The sequence below is a fragment of the Hibiscus syriacus genome, unplaced genomic scaffold, assembly GCF_006381635.1.
Source record: "Hibiscus syriacus cultivar Baekdansim isolate YM2019G1 unplaced genomic scaffold, ASM638163v2 tig00112632_pilon, whole genome shotgun sequence".
In the NCBI taxonomy this organism is placed as follows: Eukaryota; Viridiplantae; Streptophyta; class Magnoliopsida; order Malvales; family Malvaceae; genus Hibiscus; species Hibiscus syriacus.
The window spans coordinates 709,647-729,619 of record NW_024063371.1 but is presented as its reverse complement, the minus strand read 5'-3'; the positions used below and the strand labels follow the sequence as shown (position 1 = coordinate 729,619).

The following is a 19,973-nucleotide window of genomic DNA, read 5'->3' as shown; positions in this document are numbered from 1 at the left end:
TTCAAAGTTTCAAAATCATCCGGTCTTTTTTTATAGTTTAATGGGTGGTCTTACGTTAGTAGATTCCTACCAATGCTCAAATAAGGTTAATTTTGTCCGTGAAGGTTGTTGTCCTTCTCTGCCATGTTTTTTTAAGGTTAACGTGGATGGTGCTATGATAGTTTTTGGTAGAAGGGTGACATAGGTGGTTTGCTTTGGGACGAGAAGGGTGTCATGCTGGATTCACTTTCTGAGAAAGTTGGATCGAGTCCTCCAATTTTGGCAGAATTGTTGGCTATTAAGAGGGGTCTGCGACTATTTTTAGATTCAGAGTGGGCATCAAGGGGAAGGCTAATTTTAAAATCTGATTGTTTAGTTGCTTTAGACTGGATTAATAATCCAACTTCTTGTACTCTTTTGTTTAAAGCAGTGATGAATGACATTGCTAATATTGTGTTAAATAGAGGTGTGGTCATTAGGCATATTATGAGGTGCAAATTACAAGGAAGATGAGTTTGCCAAATTGGGAATTGGTTAGGTTAGAAGAGGGTGTATAATGTAGAGATTGGTTAGGAGTTATGTACCAGATTGTTTTCTTGTTCGGTGATAGATGTTGTATGGTTGTACTTGGTCTTATGTACTTTTGTTGTATATGGGTTTTAGTAATAAAATTTATGACATTCTTTTCCTCCATCCAATGTCTGCTGAACTACCTTTCTAGCTAGGCGGTTATGAAGGGGTTTTTTAACGAGACAATCTTTTCTATAAAAAAAAGTTTATCTTCTACTTATCTATGTGCCTAAGGTTTTCTATCAACCCTTTTAGACAATGAACAAACAAAGGAATCTTGAAAAACAAATGGTATTCTTAATAATTTTTTTGGTAAATTACATGTTTAGTACCCTAGTTACACTTTTGTTCTATTTTGATTATTCAACTATTTTTTAAATTATACTTAATGTTTCGTTTTAGTTGCATTTTGTTTATCAATAATTAAAAAATTAACGAAATTGTAAATGTGGTATTTTTCTATTTTAATTAATAAACATGATAACCTCATGTGCATAATTCGATCCTTTCATAATTTGATTAAAAGGTAATATTTAATTATTTAAAATTACTAAAAAAGGTTGTCTTAACTTAACTGGTAGTTCGATTCTAGTAATTCAAAATAAATAAATATCATATACTAGGACTAAATAAAATGGCAATATATTAAAATTAACCAGAAGAGTAGAAAAAGACATGTTCTTATATTTAAATTTAACGAGAATAGACCATTCGACCCTATTAGATGGTTTAGTCTCGGTATTTATAAATATTTAAACATCCTCTATCTATCTTAAAGGTTGGGTAATTCTTATTAATAAAATATTTGTTTGGTACATAGTCTCAATGGAATAAATATAACATTTGATTGTAAAGGAAAATGACGATGCTTCTTGTTTCCTCCTGAGAATGAGAAAATTGTCGTTCTATTTTATATTAGAGTGCTTTTCTACACGGCTTGTGATGTTGAAACGTTGTCGGTTTACCTTAGAGACCTTAAGTTCCTAAGATGAAATGTTGGCAATTCACTGATTTGGTTGAAAAAGAGAGGATGTCGTCCTACTTCATATTAAGAGGTTAACTCTCAGCAGTTAAATGCAACAAATTGTTAATTTTTCTCTCTAGAACTTTAGTCAGTTAAATAATATTGTATTTATTCAATTGAAAAGAGATTATTAATTAAACTAGTAATCAAAGTCATAAATTCCATTATAAAGACAATAATTAATAGACTAGGTACCAATTTTCGGGCATTGTGAGGTGCTAATCCTTCTTCACACATAATCGACTCCCTAACTCGTTTTAACAGTTCTAGTTGAGGATGAATTTAGAATATTTAAAAGTTTAAGGATCAATTTAGAATGAAGATTGTAGTTTGAGGATGTATAGTGCAATTTACTCTAAATAAGATAAGATCATTTGCAACTCAAATATGAGCGGGCCTTCACCTTTTGTTACTGTGTTAATTTTAAAATATATTATATTCTTTAATAACAAACAATTGAAAAATATAAATATGATAAGTAAGATGATTATTTTATAATTTTAAATTAAATGATTAAAAAATATTAATAATTAAACAACTTTTCCTATATTTTACTCACATATATACTATAACCATCACAATTTGACGTAGACACTTTGACCAATTAAACCTATTTTTTATTATAAGAATAATTTTTAAGTTAATTTGAAAAGATAATGATAAAAATGAAATTAAATAGATTCTAGATGCATAAAAAAGTAGGCGGTAATTGATATTTTCAAATTCGATAACGGTCCCCTTCGGTTATGAGAGGAGGGATTAGTGTCATAGCCCTAATCATGATGGTTAATGCCCAAAATTTCACGGCTAATCATCATCTTTTTTATATGGAACGACCACTTTTACTAACCTGCACTCACACTTCCCATCTCTCCTTATCACCTTCCATCTTCTATAGTTTGGTAATGTGCCCAATTTTCTATCTATTATTTATGATTATGATTACTTTAATATTAACCTAAGCAAAAATACCACTAACTAAATTCCACTTGTATTAATTTTTAGTATAAATTACACCTTTAGTACCGCATCTGTCATTTTTATTTCGTTTTGATCATTCAATTATTTTTCTAAAGTCATACATAATGTTTAGTTTTAATTTATTTTTTATTATCCACTGTTAAAAAACAATATTTATAAATAAGGTGATGTCATGCTATCATTAAAAATACAACAACAATTTCGTTATTTTTTTAACAATGAGTGACCAAAATAAAAGCAAAACGTAATGTTGGGTATAATTTAATAAAAAATAATAATTGACTCATCAAAACGGAAAAAAAGTAATTGTTATATAACAAACATATAGTTTACACTAATTTTTATTTGGAATAATGATGCAATTACCCTTCCAGCGTTTGCATAAATGATCATTTTGTTCATGTTCATGTTTCGTTTTTTGTCAAAATAGCTCATATTAGATAGAAACTGTTAGTCGACACATATTGTTGACGTGATATTTTTACATACGTTTAATTGCTGATGTGGCATGTGTCATGTCATCATTTTAGATGACGTAACACATATCACCTCAATATTTTGGGTGACATGGTCATTACTTTGGGTGAATTGACACATGCCACATAATCATTTTGGAAGATGTCGTATATGCCATATCATCAATTGGTCAATAGGGTCTGTTTTGATAAAAAAAATTGAAACATTGAAGGTAAAATATTTCAAAATATATATATACAAGGGATAAAGTGATTATTTATATAAACATTAGGGGGTAATTGTATCATTATGCCTTTTTATTTACCACTTAAGTTCACGAATTGTTCCATATGGTTATGGTTGTAAATGACGTCTTTTGTGACGGGCATATATAGGCAGGCCACAAAGATTTAATTTATTTAAAAACATTTTATAAATTTTATAAAAAATATTAAAATTATTAATAATATTTTAAAAATAATTGATAGCACAATTTGAAATTTATAATTATACTATTGTAGCAAACATTTATTATCAGTATTATTGTTATTATATATAGCATAAGAATTCAAATGATTTTGTATGGCAAACATTTGGTAGGTGATGTTGAAGTTTGCATGAGAATACTTTTAGTCTTACAAACCCATTGTAATTCTTTCTTTTTTTCATATTATTTTAGTTTATAATTTATTTTCAGAAGAAAAAAAAAGTTAAAATAATGAAATGTTAAAAATATTCAATTTTCTATTACGAATTAAGTGGCACTTTGAAAATCAAATGAAAATATAAAACTAAATACATATGAATATAATTTGGTGGAAATCCTGTGATTATAGGGGAAACATGTAAAAGTATTTTTCTTAAAAAAACAACGACGTTAGAGTTTTGCTTGTTACATCTTCATGAATTTGGGAAAACATTGTGGATGTGGTTTAACAACAACAACAACAACAACAATAATAATAATAATACCAGCAAAAAATGTAAACAATGTAACAGATTCCAGAAAATATTTTCTATTTTAAACATAATTTTTATTTTGTTTTTTGAAAACTAGATAATATATTTAAATGATATAAATGAAAACTAAAACTCAAAAATAAAATAATTAAAATATATTAGATATATGTTAAACATCCTTGAGAACAACGCTTCCATCTTTCAATTCACCTTCATTCCTCACAGGATGTAGTGAATTATTAGTGGTTACAGTGACATTTTTCATATGATATGAACAAACATTTGATAAAAGAGTATTGTAATACCTTGAATCTCGGGTCAATAGTTTCGGTCATTCCGAAACCAGTTAATAGAGGCCATTAGATTTTTCAAACTAATTTAGATCAAATTTTAGGAGCATTGGGCCTAAGTTAGGCCCAAGAGTTAAGCTAAATAGTAGTTTTAATTTGAGGTAAATAGGCGAGAGACCAAGTTAGCAATTTACCCATAGTTGGTTTTAAAGGTTTAACCCCTTTTATTTTAAATGGAATTTACGTGAGCCTTCCATAAACTTATTTTCCATTTCCTCTTCTCTTCTCTTCTGTTATTCATTTTCTTTCCAAGAGTAAGCCAAAAAGGAGCAAGTTTTTAGAGACCCAAGCCTAGTTTGAAGAAACCAATGTAAAAACTTCAATCTTCATCCCTTAAGCTTCAATTAGAGCCTTTAATTTAAAGATTTGGTTTAGATTTCTAAAAATGGGTGTTTAGAGGTTTTAAAGGAATCAAGGGGTTCAAGTTAGTTTTAGTAAAATTAAGTTGTAAGAGTGTTTTTAACCCTATTTCCAAGCCCTAAACAAGTTTGTAATTTCTAGTTTTTCTTGTGTTTAGCCAAAGAGGTAGGAGAGAGTTCAAAAGCCAAAGGTAAAAGATAAGGTGATCCCTAGTTGATTTGGAGAGGTTTTTAGCAGCTCAAAAGACCAGGTAACACACTTATAGCTTTCTCATACCATTTGTAGAATCATTAGAAAGAAGTTTAACTAGAAAGTTTAGTTTAAGCTTGTTAGTAGATTTTCGTGGTAGATTCAATGTTTAATGTTATTAGCATGTAATAAAGCCTTATTTATGTCCCTTAAGATTGAAATAAGACTTAATAACAAGGGGAAATCTCATAGTAGAGAATTTGAGAGGTTTGAGTGTTATTTTCGAGAATAAATAGGGTATTTTTGAGCAGGGGTACCAGTACTATACGAGTCAGAATTGATAATGTTCTTCAGCAAGACAAGAACAACTTAAGTTTCAAGGAATGTATCGATACTACAAGGTTGATATAGATACCCATGGATCGATACCGTGTTAGCATGTCAAATTCTAGAATGTCATTTCGGTACCGATACTCTATCAGTATCGATACTAGTATGGATATTGGTGTGGGAGTATCGATACTATCCTACAGTTTTGGTATAGTTTTGCCTTGACTATCAATACCTAAAGAGGAGTATTTATGCCCTAGAGTCAGTACTAATGCCAATATGCTTGGTATCGATACCAATAGTCAGGTTTTGAGGGTTTTATTTTAGTAGAGTTAAGATGATTCGAGGTTTTCCACAAGTTGAATATTTCTCCCTAATAAGACTACAAGTGAGAACAATATTAAAAGTGTTTAATCAAACTTAGAAACGTATATAAAGTAGGATCAAATAAGACTATCATTGTTTGATGCTCGAGAAACAATTTGGACACCCAAGTTCCTTTAGTTCAAGGAGTCAAAAGTATAAATAGAGTCCGGATATATCCTTAGGGAGGGCGCAAGGCCCTTAAAATCGACTAAATAAGGTCGAGGCCTGACACTCGCAAAGGGTGGGTTAATCAGGGGTATGGTGTCTGATGCAGAATTCCGGGGGCCATATCATCGGTAGACTAGATGAGTGCGTGAGCTCCAAGATGCAGTAATCCCTCAGCCGCACCATGATGTCTACCATAGCGTAGAGAGTGAGTATACAAATATACTCACTAAATAGATCATATCAGTAGACTTGATAGCTTAAACCTTTCAGTGATATGCAATTAGTATGTTTTAGCTATTATTGTGGCGTTGAGCAAGTTAGCTTAACCTTCGGATGTTTCTGTGGGAATGTTATTAGATCCAGCAGGTGAGGAGTAGTAGATAGACCAAGGTCCAATTCAAACTAGTGCAGATTCAAAGTATGTCTAAACATTTTTAAAGGACATGTATATTTGTAAACTTTATTGTCTAGTTGAGTCATAGTTTCAGTAGAATGTTCTGTATTATTTTGAAGTGTAAATATTTTATTTTGGAGCTCCTCAAAGTAAATAATTTTTATCATATTTCAGTTTATTTTATGGTTGATTGTTATAATGGTCGTTTTAAAGAATCGATAATGAAAGACCTAATTTACGCAAGTAGTCAAAGAGTATAGTAAAGAGAAAGGGAAAAAATGTGTGGGCTTTAAGATGATTTATCCCTTGACCATGAAGGTCTTTTTATATAGCCACATGTTTCTTTCTTACGGATTAACACTCTTAGTTTAATCCAATAGAAAAACTGGGCTTAACAACCAAAACCAATCTTAACAGCATAACTAACTTTGAACTGAATCGGTTAGCACCCATAACTACTCCAGCTGACAACATATTTCCTAATAATCAGAAAGTAAGAATAAGTTGGTTAGCTACTCCGATGGTTCCATGTAGCACCTTAAATCGGTCAACTGTGTGTCGTACTAGTATAGGGTGTTACAAGTATCATTCTCGGTAGCATGAAAGTATCATTCTCGGTAGCATGATGAGAACAATTGGAATGAACAATCCACTCTTTGCCATAATTGATAAAAGCATGAATATCAACTGACACATCACCTTGGTGCACAAGAGAAGACATATTTTTTGGTTAGTCAAACACTTAAATTGATAAACATTTCTCTCAAGTTGGTTGTTGAAACTCATTGTTGTTAAATACAACATTCACTTTTTCTTCTTGAATTTGACTCGACAATTCGCTTTAATCTAGCATGACTTTTCGCATTAATCACACATAACTTTCAATCGAAAATATCGTTTATTATGCCCAATTTTTATACACTTGTAACAAGACTAGGAAGATCTTTTGGTTTCTACTCTCTTCTAGATTGGTTTCTGTCACCTGAGGAATGCTTTGATTAAAAAACTTCACTCCTTTAATCCTTGACGAACAACACATTCTCTAACTTGGGAAAGAGTTTAGCACTTGTCATTTGTTTTATCAAATATTATTGATTAGAAAGCAATTTTTTAACCCAATAATTAAAGGTTGATTTGTTCACCCTTTTATTGAAAAAAAAGGTACAAGATATTTTCGCAGCTCACGAGTAAGATAACGATGCAAACGCGCATCACTCGTTAACTCCTCAGTGTCCAATTCTGAAATTTAAAAAAAATATTCTTTTAATTTTAAGAAATATTCTTCTATATACTTTACCATGCCACAACTAGTTCATTCTTAAGAAATTGTAATCTAACTGTATTTTTCTTAATAAACAACTGTTGAAGAGTCTCTCACACTAACTTCGATGACTTTAAATCACAAATATGGTCTATGTACTCCTTTTTTTTATCAATGTTCGCAAAGAAAATAAAGCCTTGTCACACTTTAGCTTCATTTTGGGCATCAAGTTCATCATCTCTATTGACGATAGCTTCGGTGACTTTAAATCACGAATATGGTCTATGTACTCCTTTTTGGGGCAATCTTTCATTGCATACTCACCGTTATAAAAATGACATTTGAAGGGCTCATCGCTCTTCTTTCACCATGACTTTCTTTTTTGATAAGGCCTTCTTTTCGATGACTTCTCATTGCCACTTAAAGTTTTCTCAAATCCATCCATGGATTGCACCTCTTCGTCTCCCCACCATTGCCCTTGAACTTTGACTTTGGTTTGGAAGGCTCGCTTCGCTTGACTTTAAATTTTAATATGGATTCAACTATGGTCAATGCTTTGGGGAGTTCTTGGATTCCTCCATGTTACATCTCCATTTTGGCTCATCGTTGAAGTCAAATACATAAAGGCAAAGAAGCTCTCTTTCTTTGTCTATGTTTGAGATTTAGAGCTTGAGCTCGGTGAATTATTTGACATACTCTTAGATGCAACGACCATGTTTAAATTGTCATAACTTCCCTCGGGCTCCATGTTGAGCATCCTTCGGGTAAAAATGTTTTAAACTCGGTTTGAAACTCTTTTTATGACTTAATAGAAAGGTCTTTGCTCTTATCCTCGGAGCATCTAAGTTTCCACCATAAAAGAGCGAAATCGGTTAAATAAACATAAACAATATTTACCTTCTTGGTAACTTCATTGATACCAATGGCTAGAAAGTATTGATCCATTCTCCAAATGAATTTCTCTTCATCTTTAGCAGTCCTCAACCCATTGAACTCTTTCGGTCTTGGGATATTGATCCGAGGTTTAGGCGCCCCAACTAAAACTAACACTCCATGCTTCATTGCGGTCTTGTAAATGAGTAGCTCATTCTTAAGATCCTTCATCTCTTCCATCGTCTTGGCCTTCATAGACGCTATCTACTTGCCCACGAGTTTTCTCATCTCTTCTTTCAAAGCCACCATTACAACTTCAGGGGAATTGAATGTCCAACTTCTCGCACATGTCGTTAAGAAGTCCTTGTGTCTCACCCATGAGTCCTTCCTCCAAAGACTCCAATCTTATGAAGTGTGGTTTCGCTTTCTCAAAAGCATTCTTGACTTCTTTGATCGAATCTTTAATTCTGGTGACCTTGTTCTCTAAGGATCTAACAATGTCCTTAGAACTTGCTCGCTTCTTCCCGATAGCTTGAGTGTCTACTCAATCGACTACTAATACATGTACCTTGTTGTTGTGTCATCTTTCTTCCAAATAGGCTCTAATAACACTTTTCACGGGGCTAGAGTTTTGAATAGTGGATTTGTACGACCTTAGACGATTTTCGTATGATGTGTTGCCTAATTCAGCCTTAACAATCCAAGCAAAAAGGTTTAAACAATGCAAAAGCAAAAGAACTTTGAAAGAAAATAGAAAGCACAAAGAAAAGAGAATTGAGTGAGTACTCTTTGTATTTCTCAAAACTAAAATGAGTAAACAAGGTGAGGTATACCTCTATTTATAGTTGATGCCCCCAATATCCAATGACTCATATTAAATTACATCGAAGATTGACATAGAATCTCATCTATTGAACCCTATCCTATAGATTTCATTATATCAATATTATCTACATTATCTCTTTAATTTAAGTAATTATCCTACCAAATTAAAGGAATATACTTTATCCTCCAAGGATCGGACATCTGGTGGTCTGAGCAAGCCCAATATTCTACGCAAAATCTCTTTTGTGGACATTTGTGCATATGCCTCGGACCCAAATTCGCGGGCCGTGACATATACGTCTACAAAGTATAGACAACAATGGTGGGCGCAAGTGGACTCTAGGGTGGGTACATGCCCTAATCTAAAATCCAATTTTTTTTATGTTAGTTATTCATTTTATTAATGTATTCACTCTGAAATTTTATTTGTGTCTACCCATACGAAAAATTATGTTACTAATATATGTACCTATTGATCCAAGGTAGAAAGGCATGTTCACATCACCTATCCTAAAAAATATTTCTAAATATGCCAAAGACAAATTTTATTTTATTTTTCTTTTCTTTTCTTTCTAAAATTATATTCAATCTAAAAGAATTCATTTCATCAGTCGCTGATACGGACAGAATAAACGTATGTGTGTTCAGTCAGATTTTGAAAAATCAAAAGAATGATTCTGCAGTTGCAAAGTAAAATCAAGGGAAACCATGCATGTTTCTTCATGGATAGTACTTTGGATGCCATTGAAAAAGTCGGGTTGGTGCAATTCTCTGACTGTAGTTCATCTGGTGAAATAAGAAATTATACTGGGACCGAGATTAAAGAATAATAAATATTAAAGTTATAATTTTTTGGATTTAAAATAGATTTCTTTTTTACCATTTTGCAGCATAAAAACATTTAAAGTTTAGAAAAGTAAACAAAAGAGTAGTCCAACACCAGCTATATCTGACGGTGAATCTCGGGGGATAGTGGGACCCCGAAAGCTCAGTGGCTCCCAAACCATCATCTCTGTTTTGACATTGAGTTAATTAGAGGTAGTTGCACAAGTAAAACGAGTTTTATTTTCTAATTATTTATTAAAGTGAACGGTTAAGGCTTTAGGGATAGAAAGAGAGGTGGTTAAGGTCGAGGGTCATAGTCCCCCACCCCCTCTTTTTAACGCCTCCTCTTTTGCCACCAAAATTGGGACCGACATTCCCAAATAATTTTAAATATATATTTGGAAAATTCATTGAAACAAATAATTACATGCGGGAGTGAATATTTAATTGAGTTGAATCAAGTCGAGTAAACAAAATTTAAGTTGATGAAATGTATTTTAAGATTCAAACTTAATTTAAAAATTGAGTCGATTCAAATTATTCAAGTTCCTATACAAATTTAATTATAATTATTTATAGAATTTTGATTCAATTTGGTTCAAATTTAGTCAAAAACGTACTTAAAATGAATGATGAATTGAAGAAATGAGAAAATTATACAAAGTTGAGAGGCTAAATTGAAAAAATAGAAAATTGTTGCATAATACGGCTATCGGATAGAGCAAAATCGCAACTGATAATTTGAGAAAATAAAAATAAAGATAAAAAATACATAAATTTTATGTGGAAAACCCCTAAATAATATAGGGTAAAAACCACGGGCAACGGTAGAAGAATTTCACTATGAGAAAATAGGAATTACAATTTTTCTCAATCTAATAAGGAGAAAATAGTGATAATTCTCTCTTGATAAAAATGAGAAAACAACTCTCAAGAAAACTCTCTAAATTCTCTAGTATTTGGAGAAAGCTAGAATGATTTGGGGTGGTTTTGAAGCTAAATTGGACAGAGTATTTATAGTTGAAGCTTAAGGACTAATCTTGTAAATACTCTAAAGTGAAGGGACTAAATTTCAATTATCCCTTGCCAAAAAAGTCAACAATTGATGCCTAATAGCCGCTCATGTTGCTAGCCGCCCATGTGCTTTTGATTTTTCAACAATCTCTCACTTAAAGATTTGATTGAAACAATCATATCTTCACACCATTCTTTCTACCTTGTACCATCATGTTGCTTACTTTTTTGTCAGGCCACAAGAGGATCAACACCGAGTAAATGTATCAGTATTTACTACCTTCGTCATGAAATCTGCTATTTTGTCTTTGGTATATATCTTCTACATATCTACCATCCCTTCTTCCACATTTTCACAAATAAAATGGTACTGAACTCGTATGTGCTTTGTCCTTGAATGAAATGTTGGATTCCTTGCTAGATGCAAGGCGCTTTGACTGTCACAAAACAGAGAGACATACTCTTGATTGTGTATAAGCTCTTCCAATATCATTTTCAACCAAATTGTTTTTTTACTGGCTTGAGTAGCTGCTACATATTTTGTTTTTGTTGTAGACGTAGCCACAACTGACTGTAATTTTGAAACCTATCTTACAACTCTACCAGCAACTTTGAACACATATCCAGTTGTAGATTTGCTTTTATCCAAATCCCTTGCATAGTCAAAATCGACATACCCATTGATTAATAAGTTTGATCCTCTTGTTTGTTGATCCCAAGTCCTTCATTTCAAATTCCCTAGCCAGTTATGCCTTCAATTCTTCAATATGATCTTTGTTGGGTCTTGCAACCAACATGCCATCCACATACAATAGCATTATAACAAAATCGTTATCACCAAACCTCTTGAAATAAGCACAAGGGTTTGCATTAAGTCTGTTGTATCCAAGGCACATAATGAAGGAATCAAATCTCTTATACCGACACCTTGGCGCCTGTTTTAGGCCGTATAGAGATTTGTTCAACCTGCAAACTAAGTTCTTTTCTTTTTCTTCAAAACCTTCAGGCTGGAGCATGCAAATATCTTCTTTAAGATTTCCATGAAGAAAAGTTGTTTTAACATCTACCTGCTCTAGACGTAAGTTCAATGTAACACACATTGCTAAAACTACTTGAACTGTTGTTATTTTAACCACATGAGAAAACATTTCATTGAAATCAATATATTCTTTTTTAGCATATCCTTTGACCACCAGTCTTGCACGATATCTCTCAACTTGATCATCACCATTTCACTTGATTTTGAAGACCCATTTGTTACCAATTGGCTTCATCCCTTATGGTAGTGACACAAGGTCTCATGTATTATTTTTATGAATGGCTTCAATTTCTTCTTGCATCGCAATCATCCACAGTGAAGCATCTGAGTTGTTTATTGCCTCCTGGTATGTTGATGGCTCACCGTCATCTGTTAAAAGGCAATATGCAATATTTCTTTCTATAACATAATTTAAGTGTCAATTGGGATGTCTTCTCACACGATCTGATTGACGAGTTGTTGGAGCTTCAGAACTCTCTGGTTCTTGTTCATCATGTACTGGTTCTGCTTCATAAGAATCTCCTTATTCAAACTCCTTTTCCATATGTATCTGTGTAGTCTCTAACTTTTCAGCGTTATCATCGTCTTCTTTTCTTTGTAATGTATCTTCTACAAAGATAACATCCCTGTTGATGATCACTTTGCGGGCAGTGGGATCCCACAAGCGATACCCTTTACTCCATCAGTATACCCCAAGAATTTGCATTTCCTGGATTTTAGATCCAACTTTGAAATTTCTTGGGAGTTGTACATCACGTACATTATACTTCCAAATACATGGAGGTTTGAATAATCAGTTGGTTTACCAATCCACATCTCTATTGGTGTCTTCAGCTCTATTGCAGTTGATGGAGCTTGATTCACCAAATAACAGGCGGTATTGACTGCTTCTGTCCAAAATAATTTTTCTAGGCCTGCAGCCCTCAACATTGCTCTTTTTCTTTCTAACAAGGTTCTGTTCATCCGCTCTCTCACTCCATTTGTTTAGGAGTGTTCGCCACTGTGAACTGTCTTTTGATGCCTTATTTTCTACAAAAGTCATCAAATTTTTCACTTGTGTATTCTCCTCTATTATCTGTTCTGAAACACATGATCTTATTTCCAGAATCAAGTTCCACGCCCTCTTTGAAGTTTTTTAGAGTTGAAAACATATCTGACTTTTTCTTAATAGGGTACACCCAACATCTCCTGGAGTAGTCATCAATAAATGAGACAAAATATTTTGCTCCGCCTAGGGATGTAATTGGTGTTTGCCATAAGTCAGAGTGAACCAATTCTAGAACACTTTTGCCTCTAGAATTTGATGTGTTAAATTTCAATCGGTGCTGCTTACTTGTTATGCAATGCTCACACCTTTGTAAAGCCTGGAAGTAGCTTTTGCTCCACAAGGACTTCATTCCTTGTTCTGACATGTGTCCAAGTTTCTGATACCATAGCATTGCAGAATCTGAACTACATGAGGCAACAGAGGTTTCTTCTTCTAGCAAAGTCTCTCCCTTCAACATGTACAAGTTTGCTGCTATATTTTCGCCTTTCATCACCACAAGCGCTCTATGGAACACTTTCATGATTCCTTTTTGTGTTTCAATCTTGCTTGCATTATTATCCAACAGTTCATAGGATAATAAATTTTTCTTCAGGCTTTTCACGTGCCGCACATCTCGAACAACTTTAATTGTTCTATCATACATCTTCAATTTGATGGTTCCCACACCAACGATCTCTAAGGCATGATCATTGCAACTATACACAGATGCTCCTAAGACATGTTTATAATGATGGAACCATTCTCTTCTTGAGGTCATGTGATATGTTGCTCCTGAATCAATGAGTCATATATCTGCAAATCTCTTTCTACCTTCCACGGTGGTTGACACTTCACAACATAGAGCATCTCCATCATCTGAAGTGTTTGCGGTATTACCTTGTGGATTGGAGTTTTTACCTAGATTCCAACAATCCTTATTCAAGTGACCTTTTTTTTCCACAGTTGTAGCACTTTAAATTCTTGTTGCTTCTCGACTTTGATCTACCATGTTTGTGACTACTTCTTTGGCCACGTTATGTTCATCTCCCTCTCATCGTTGTCAACGCTTTTGCTTGTTGCATATTTACTTGTATGTCTTCCTTATTCTTTTGCCGATTTTCTTCTTGTAGAACAGCAACTGCAATGTCATCGAAGACTAAATTGGTGGCATTACTGTTTGTCAAGTTGATTATACAAATCAGGTAGACTTTGAAGTAGAAGTTCAGCACGTTCTTGTTCTCCTATTGTACATTTTAAGGATGTAAGCTGGGAAAATAAAGTGTTCAGCGTGTTTAAGTGTTCTGTCACTGAAGTAGATTCTGGCATACGGAGAGTGTACAATTTCCTCTTAAGGAAAATTTTATTGTGCAACGATGTGGCATCGTACAATTTGGTGAGATAATCTCATATCTCCTTAGATGTCTTCTTCTCCTCGATGCTTGACAATACTTCATCTGCTAGTGCTAGATAAAAGTTTGTCATAGCATTCTCGTCCATTTCGATCCATTTGTTGTCATCTGTGAAATCTATTGGTCTTTCACTGATAGCTGTTAGACAATCATCTTTCCTCAGGATGTCCTTCATCTTCAATTTCTACAATGGAAAATTTCTCCCATTGAACTTTTCAATATCAAATTTCGTTGTAATAGCTTCTATTACGAATAACTCTCACTATTTCACTATCGTGAATAGTTCTCTGGAACCTTCAAAGAATGGGTAATACCTTCTTACTTTCTTATATTGGAGGATCCACCTTTTGGTGGCAACCACAAAGACAATAAGTAGATATTACACACTCAAATCTGGCTCTGATACCAATTGTTACGTAATACGGCTATCGAATAGAGTAAAATCGCATTGAGAAAATAAAAATGAAGATAAAGAAAACACAAATTTTACGTGGAAAACCCCTAAATAATATAGGGTAAAAACCACGGGCAACGGTAGAAGAATTTCACTATGAGAAAATAGGAATTACAACTTTTCTCGATCTAACAAGGAGAAAACAATGATAATTCTCTCTTGATAAAAATGAGAAAAACAACTCTCAAGAAAACTCTCTAAATTCTCTAGTATTGGGAGAAATCTAGAATAATTTTGGATGGTTTTGAAGCTAAATGGGATAAGGTATTTATAGTTGAAGCTTAAGGACTAATCTTATAAATATCCTAAAGTGAAGGGACTAAATTTCAATTATCCCTTACCAAAAAAGTCAACAATTGTTGCCTAATAACCACCCATGTTGCTAGCCACCCATGTGCTTTTGATTTTTCAACAAAAAAATATTATTCAAAAATAGGAATGGAAAATTCATAGGTATTTTATGATAGTTTAGGAGCACGTGGTTCAAATTTGGTAAAAAATGATTTGAAATGAAGGAGAAACTGAAGGAATATAAAATCAGGGACCAAATTATAAATTTATCAAAATACTCATTCAAATTTTTAATTTTTTGAGTAACTCAAAATTTTAAAATTTTAATTAGACTCAAACCCGAAAATCAACTCGATAATTCAAGCTGAATTGAATATAGTTATATAAAATATTAAAGTAAAAAATATATAATTTCCATAATATTAATCACGATTAATAAGAAATATTATTTTGTTTTGTTTTCAATTTAAATTAATGTTGAAATAATTGGTGATATCAATTAATTTATACAAAATATGTTAAAAAGATATAGTTTTACATGAAATTAATGATAAAACATGGTAAAAGAGATGTTATATGAATTTATTTCAAACAGATTGTAAGAATATAATTACTTGATTTTGAGTATATATAAATAACTTCTTTGATTGAAATATCCACGATTCTTTTTGTTGCTACTCCGTAGATACATAATAAGTTCCTCTGTCGTAATTGAAATATCCACCTCATTTGTTTCTTCTGTTTTAATTAAAATTTACCCTCAGTGAATTTTCACCTTTTCATGAATAAAATTTGTTGACGGAACAATTAATTGTCTGAATTACATGTGCTTCATTCATTTTAATTTACATGAAAAATATATATTTTGTTTATATTAAAAAGAAAATTTAAAACACAAATCGAGCAATATCAATGGTAAAAGAATTGTTGTTATTCTTAGAGATCTTGAGTTCGTGCACCAAGAATGTCAGGGTGAGCTTTGAATGTCAAATGATTGAAAGTTATCTTTAAACAAATATTGTCTTGTAATGATCCCATATTAATAAAAAGAAAAGAAAATTTAGAATTATTTTTCAACTCCATCAAAATAATTTATTTCTAATATTGTTGATATTTATTAGTATATTTAATTTAATATCTAAATTATATAGATTAATTTTTGTTTAAAAATTAAAAAATAATATATATGTTAGTATGTTTAAACCCACGTGTTCATATATAACAAAAACAATACAAATGAAAAAAATTAATCGATCATGAATATTTCTAAATTAGTTACAACTACAAATTAATTTTAGTTTCGCGAGTTAAAATAATTATATATTTTTATTTTTTTTGCTTATTTTACAATAATTTAATTCTTTTATTATGTTATATTTTTTAATTTCTTGAATTGCATCATTAACCTCGTGACCCAATATACCTAGATTGGTTCATTATTGAGGACTAGTAGTTGCCTGAGTAGTTAAAATTTTTTTTTTTAGTGATTTGGATTTGAGTAACATAGCATGTATGAATACGTGAGTTTAGATGTAAGTCTTTTTAAAAAAATTCAGAAGTTGTAAAGAATGTAGAATCTTATTGATAATTAGGGATGTACCGAACAAATGTTAGGGTGTAATCATACTGCTTGAATATTTCAAATTCACATATAATATGTCTGGATGACTTCACTCTAATATAATTTTTTATATTTTTATTCTTAACGTAAAATTTTGTATTTGTTTATGTCCGTTGTACACCAATTAATCGCAACATAAAATCCCTCATTGTGGTGAATATTTAAAATATTATATTTCATCCTGAACAAAATTATTTATATATATTTTTAATTCACTGTTGTCAAAGTCCATTAAAATTTTGTATTTAATTTATTGATTGGATTTGCAAAACTTGGAGGCTGTGGGCACAATAAATACAAAATGTTTATTTTGTATTATTTCGTTGTTGTATGTAAACTTCCACGTACGGTGGTTTAGTTTTTAGGTGGTTGGGTCTTATCAAAAGCATAAAACCACACGTTAAGTACATCAATGGCCATAATACCAGAACTTTTTTCATGCATATTTGGAGTATACGATGCCCTACCACCATTATAAATTACCGTGACTGCATTACCCTTTACGCACCCTTCTCTTTCTCTTTCCCTTTCATTTTCTCTTTCTGTTATCCTCTTCTCTTTCTCTAAGCTCTTGAGTTTTAATTTCTAAAGATTTAAAACTTATAAATCTCAGCAGCTTCTCTCTTGGTTTCAAGAGAATAGCAGAAAGACATGAATGTATCCATAAATGGTCAGTCTCAGGTCCCTCCAGGCTTTAGGTTTCATCCTACTGAAGAAGAGCTTCTTCACTATTATCTCAGAAAGAAAGTTACTTTTGAAAAGATCGACCTTGATGTTATCCAGGAAGTTGATCTCAATAAGCTTGAGCCATGGGATATTCAAGGTAAACACTTTTTTTTTCATTTGAGTTTAATTTTTATTGTTAATTAAATTCTGGTTTTTGTCTCTGGAATATGCAGAGAAGTGTAGAATAGGATCCACCCCACAAAATGATTGGTACTTCTTCAGCCATAAGGATAAGAAATACCCGACAGGAACCCGAACCAATCGGGCCACGGCTGCCGGATTCTGGAAAGCAACTGGCCGTGATAAGATCATATATATTGGCTTTAAGAGATTTGGGTTGAGGAAGACGTTGGTTTTTTATAAAGGAAGAGCTCCACACGGTCAAAAATCTGACTGGATCATGCATGAGTATAGGCTTGATGATAACACTTCCAATGAATCTAATGTAAGCAATCCTCTTTCACTGTTTTATTTTTATAACCTATATGTTTAAATTATACTAGATGCCCTCAAGCTATTAATCAAATTCAAAATTGATCATCTTCCTTTTATACATTTCTAAATGATCATCTTTAAACTTCAATTTTTTTCACTTGAATCCCTAAAAGTATCGTTCTAATCAAGACTTGCATAAGTATCGTCGATATTCCAATCAAAGTTGGAACATCGTGAAATTTCTGGGCCAAGTTAGAATATAACCTCATAGTTTGAGTAGGTTTGGTACAATTAATCTTAATTTATAGTATGTGTGTAAAAATTTTGGGGCAAAGTTAGAATATATCCTCATAGCTTGAGTAGGTCTGGCACAATTAACCTTAATTTATAGTATGTGTATGTATATATATTTTATTAAGTAAGGAGGTATTATATTTTTAAGAGAAACGTCAAAATTCGAACTTATATAAGATGTGATAACATGTGTATAGTTGATCACTCAACCAATTAATGGATCTATATATGTATGTATGTTTATATATAGTATAGTAAAATATTGGATTATATTCTTCTTAATCAAGCAATTTGTACAAGTACAGGCTTCCAATCCTATTGGAGAATCCGTGGGTGAAGATGGATGGGTGGTTTGCCGTGTCTTCAGAAAGAAGCATTATCTGAAAGCGTTAGAGAGTCCAAAACCCTCATCCTCCACTTGTCATGATTTAAAGACACAGATGGCTTGTTCAGGAGGCAACGATGGTGTTCTAGATCAGATTCTTCATTACATGGGAAGAACATGCAAGATGGAGAACGATTCATTGAGTAACATAAACACCAACAAAAGTAACCCCATAATGCTTGTTCCAAATAACCTAGGAATCGGTGATGGGTTCATGCATCTCCCCAGGCTAGAAAGCCCAACTCTCCCTTCTCTCTGTTACCAATCAATCGATGATATTCAGACCGAAACAGAACCAGGCGGTGGTAGTGGTGGCGGTAATAATGACTGGGTCACATTGGACCAACTAGTTGCATCCCAGCTAAGTGGTGAAGTAGAGACAAGCAAGCAAATATCATGTTATGGTGACCCTAATGGGGTTTACAGTATTTCTCACGATGATGGTATTCAATTATCGCATTTAAATTTGCAGAGATCAAATCAAAACTGCAGCAACGATGATGATCTATGGAGCTTGACCAAGTCATCACCATCTTCATCAGATCATCCCTTATGCCATTTGTCGGTATAATACATGTCATGATGATCATACAAAAACATGTCTTTGCTCATTGCTCAAGCACTCTCTTGATTAGGTATATGTTGACTATATATATACATATGTATTTGCATTAATAAGTGTAAAATATGAGATGGGGTGGCATTGTCATGTGATTTATACACTTTACTTAATAACCATGCCATCGGTTAGGTTTATCTTTCTATTTTTCTACTTGTAATCATTTCCACAGTGGATTGTGGTCCTAATTCGTTAACTATTTGGATAAGAGAAAAAAAAATAAAGTCTTTACTTTACTGATTGTGTTGTTTTGTTGAGTACCTTAACCGTTAAAGTTGCATAATGATTCCCGATGATAGAATGTTATTTTGTTGAGTCTCATGATTGTTAAAAGTTACAAAATAGTCATTAGGATATTCATATATTTTAAACTTATCATTTTCTGTTAAAAACTGGATGGTCATATAAATTGGATATTGGCATGCTGACTGATATATTATAAAATAATATTTTAATGATGTTTACTTGCACCATTGTTGCTTTCAAGCATTGACTCGCTAATATAATTTTCCAAGCAATAGCTCGACGCCATAACGTAAAGTGAGAGTCGATCTATAAAATACAGTTCAAAAAGTTATTAGATCAAATTTTATCAGGCCTTAGTCAATAAGTTAACATCTAATTCAGAAAATCATTATTTTTTTTAATGAAAAAGGATTAATTTAAAATATATGAATAGTTGGATAATTATTTTATAACTTTTAATAGTTGAGATCATTTATGTAATTTACCAAAAAAACACAAATCA

At 32.3% G+C, this 19,973-nt stretch overlaps 1 protein-coding gene across 1 annotated transcript; it reads left to right on the top strand.

Moving 5' to 3' along the window:
* The first annotated feature begins 17,306 nt into the window (after positions 1-17,306).
* On the top strand, positions 17,307-19,345 carry LOC120182192 (NAC domain-containing protein 43-like). The gene is made up of 3 exons (XM_039187190.1): positions 17,307-17,589; positions 17,666-17,937; positions 18,527-19,345. The coding sequence occupies exons 1-3, from the start codon at positions 17,418-17,420 to the stop codon at positions 19,175-19,177; spliced, it is 1,095 nt and encodes a 364-aa protein (XP_039043121.1). The 5' UTR covers positions 17,307-17,417; the 3' UTR covers positions 19,178-19,345.
* Positions 19,346-19,973: the final 628 nt, after the last annotated feature.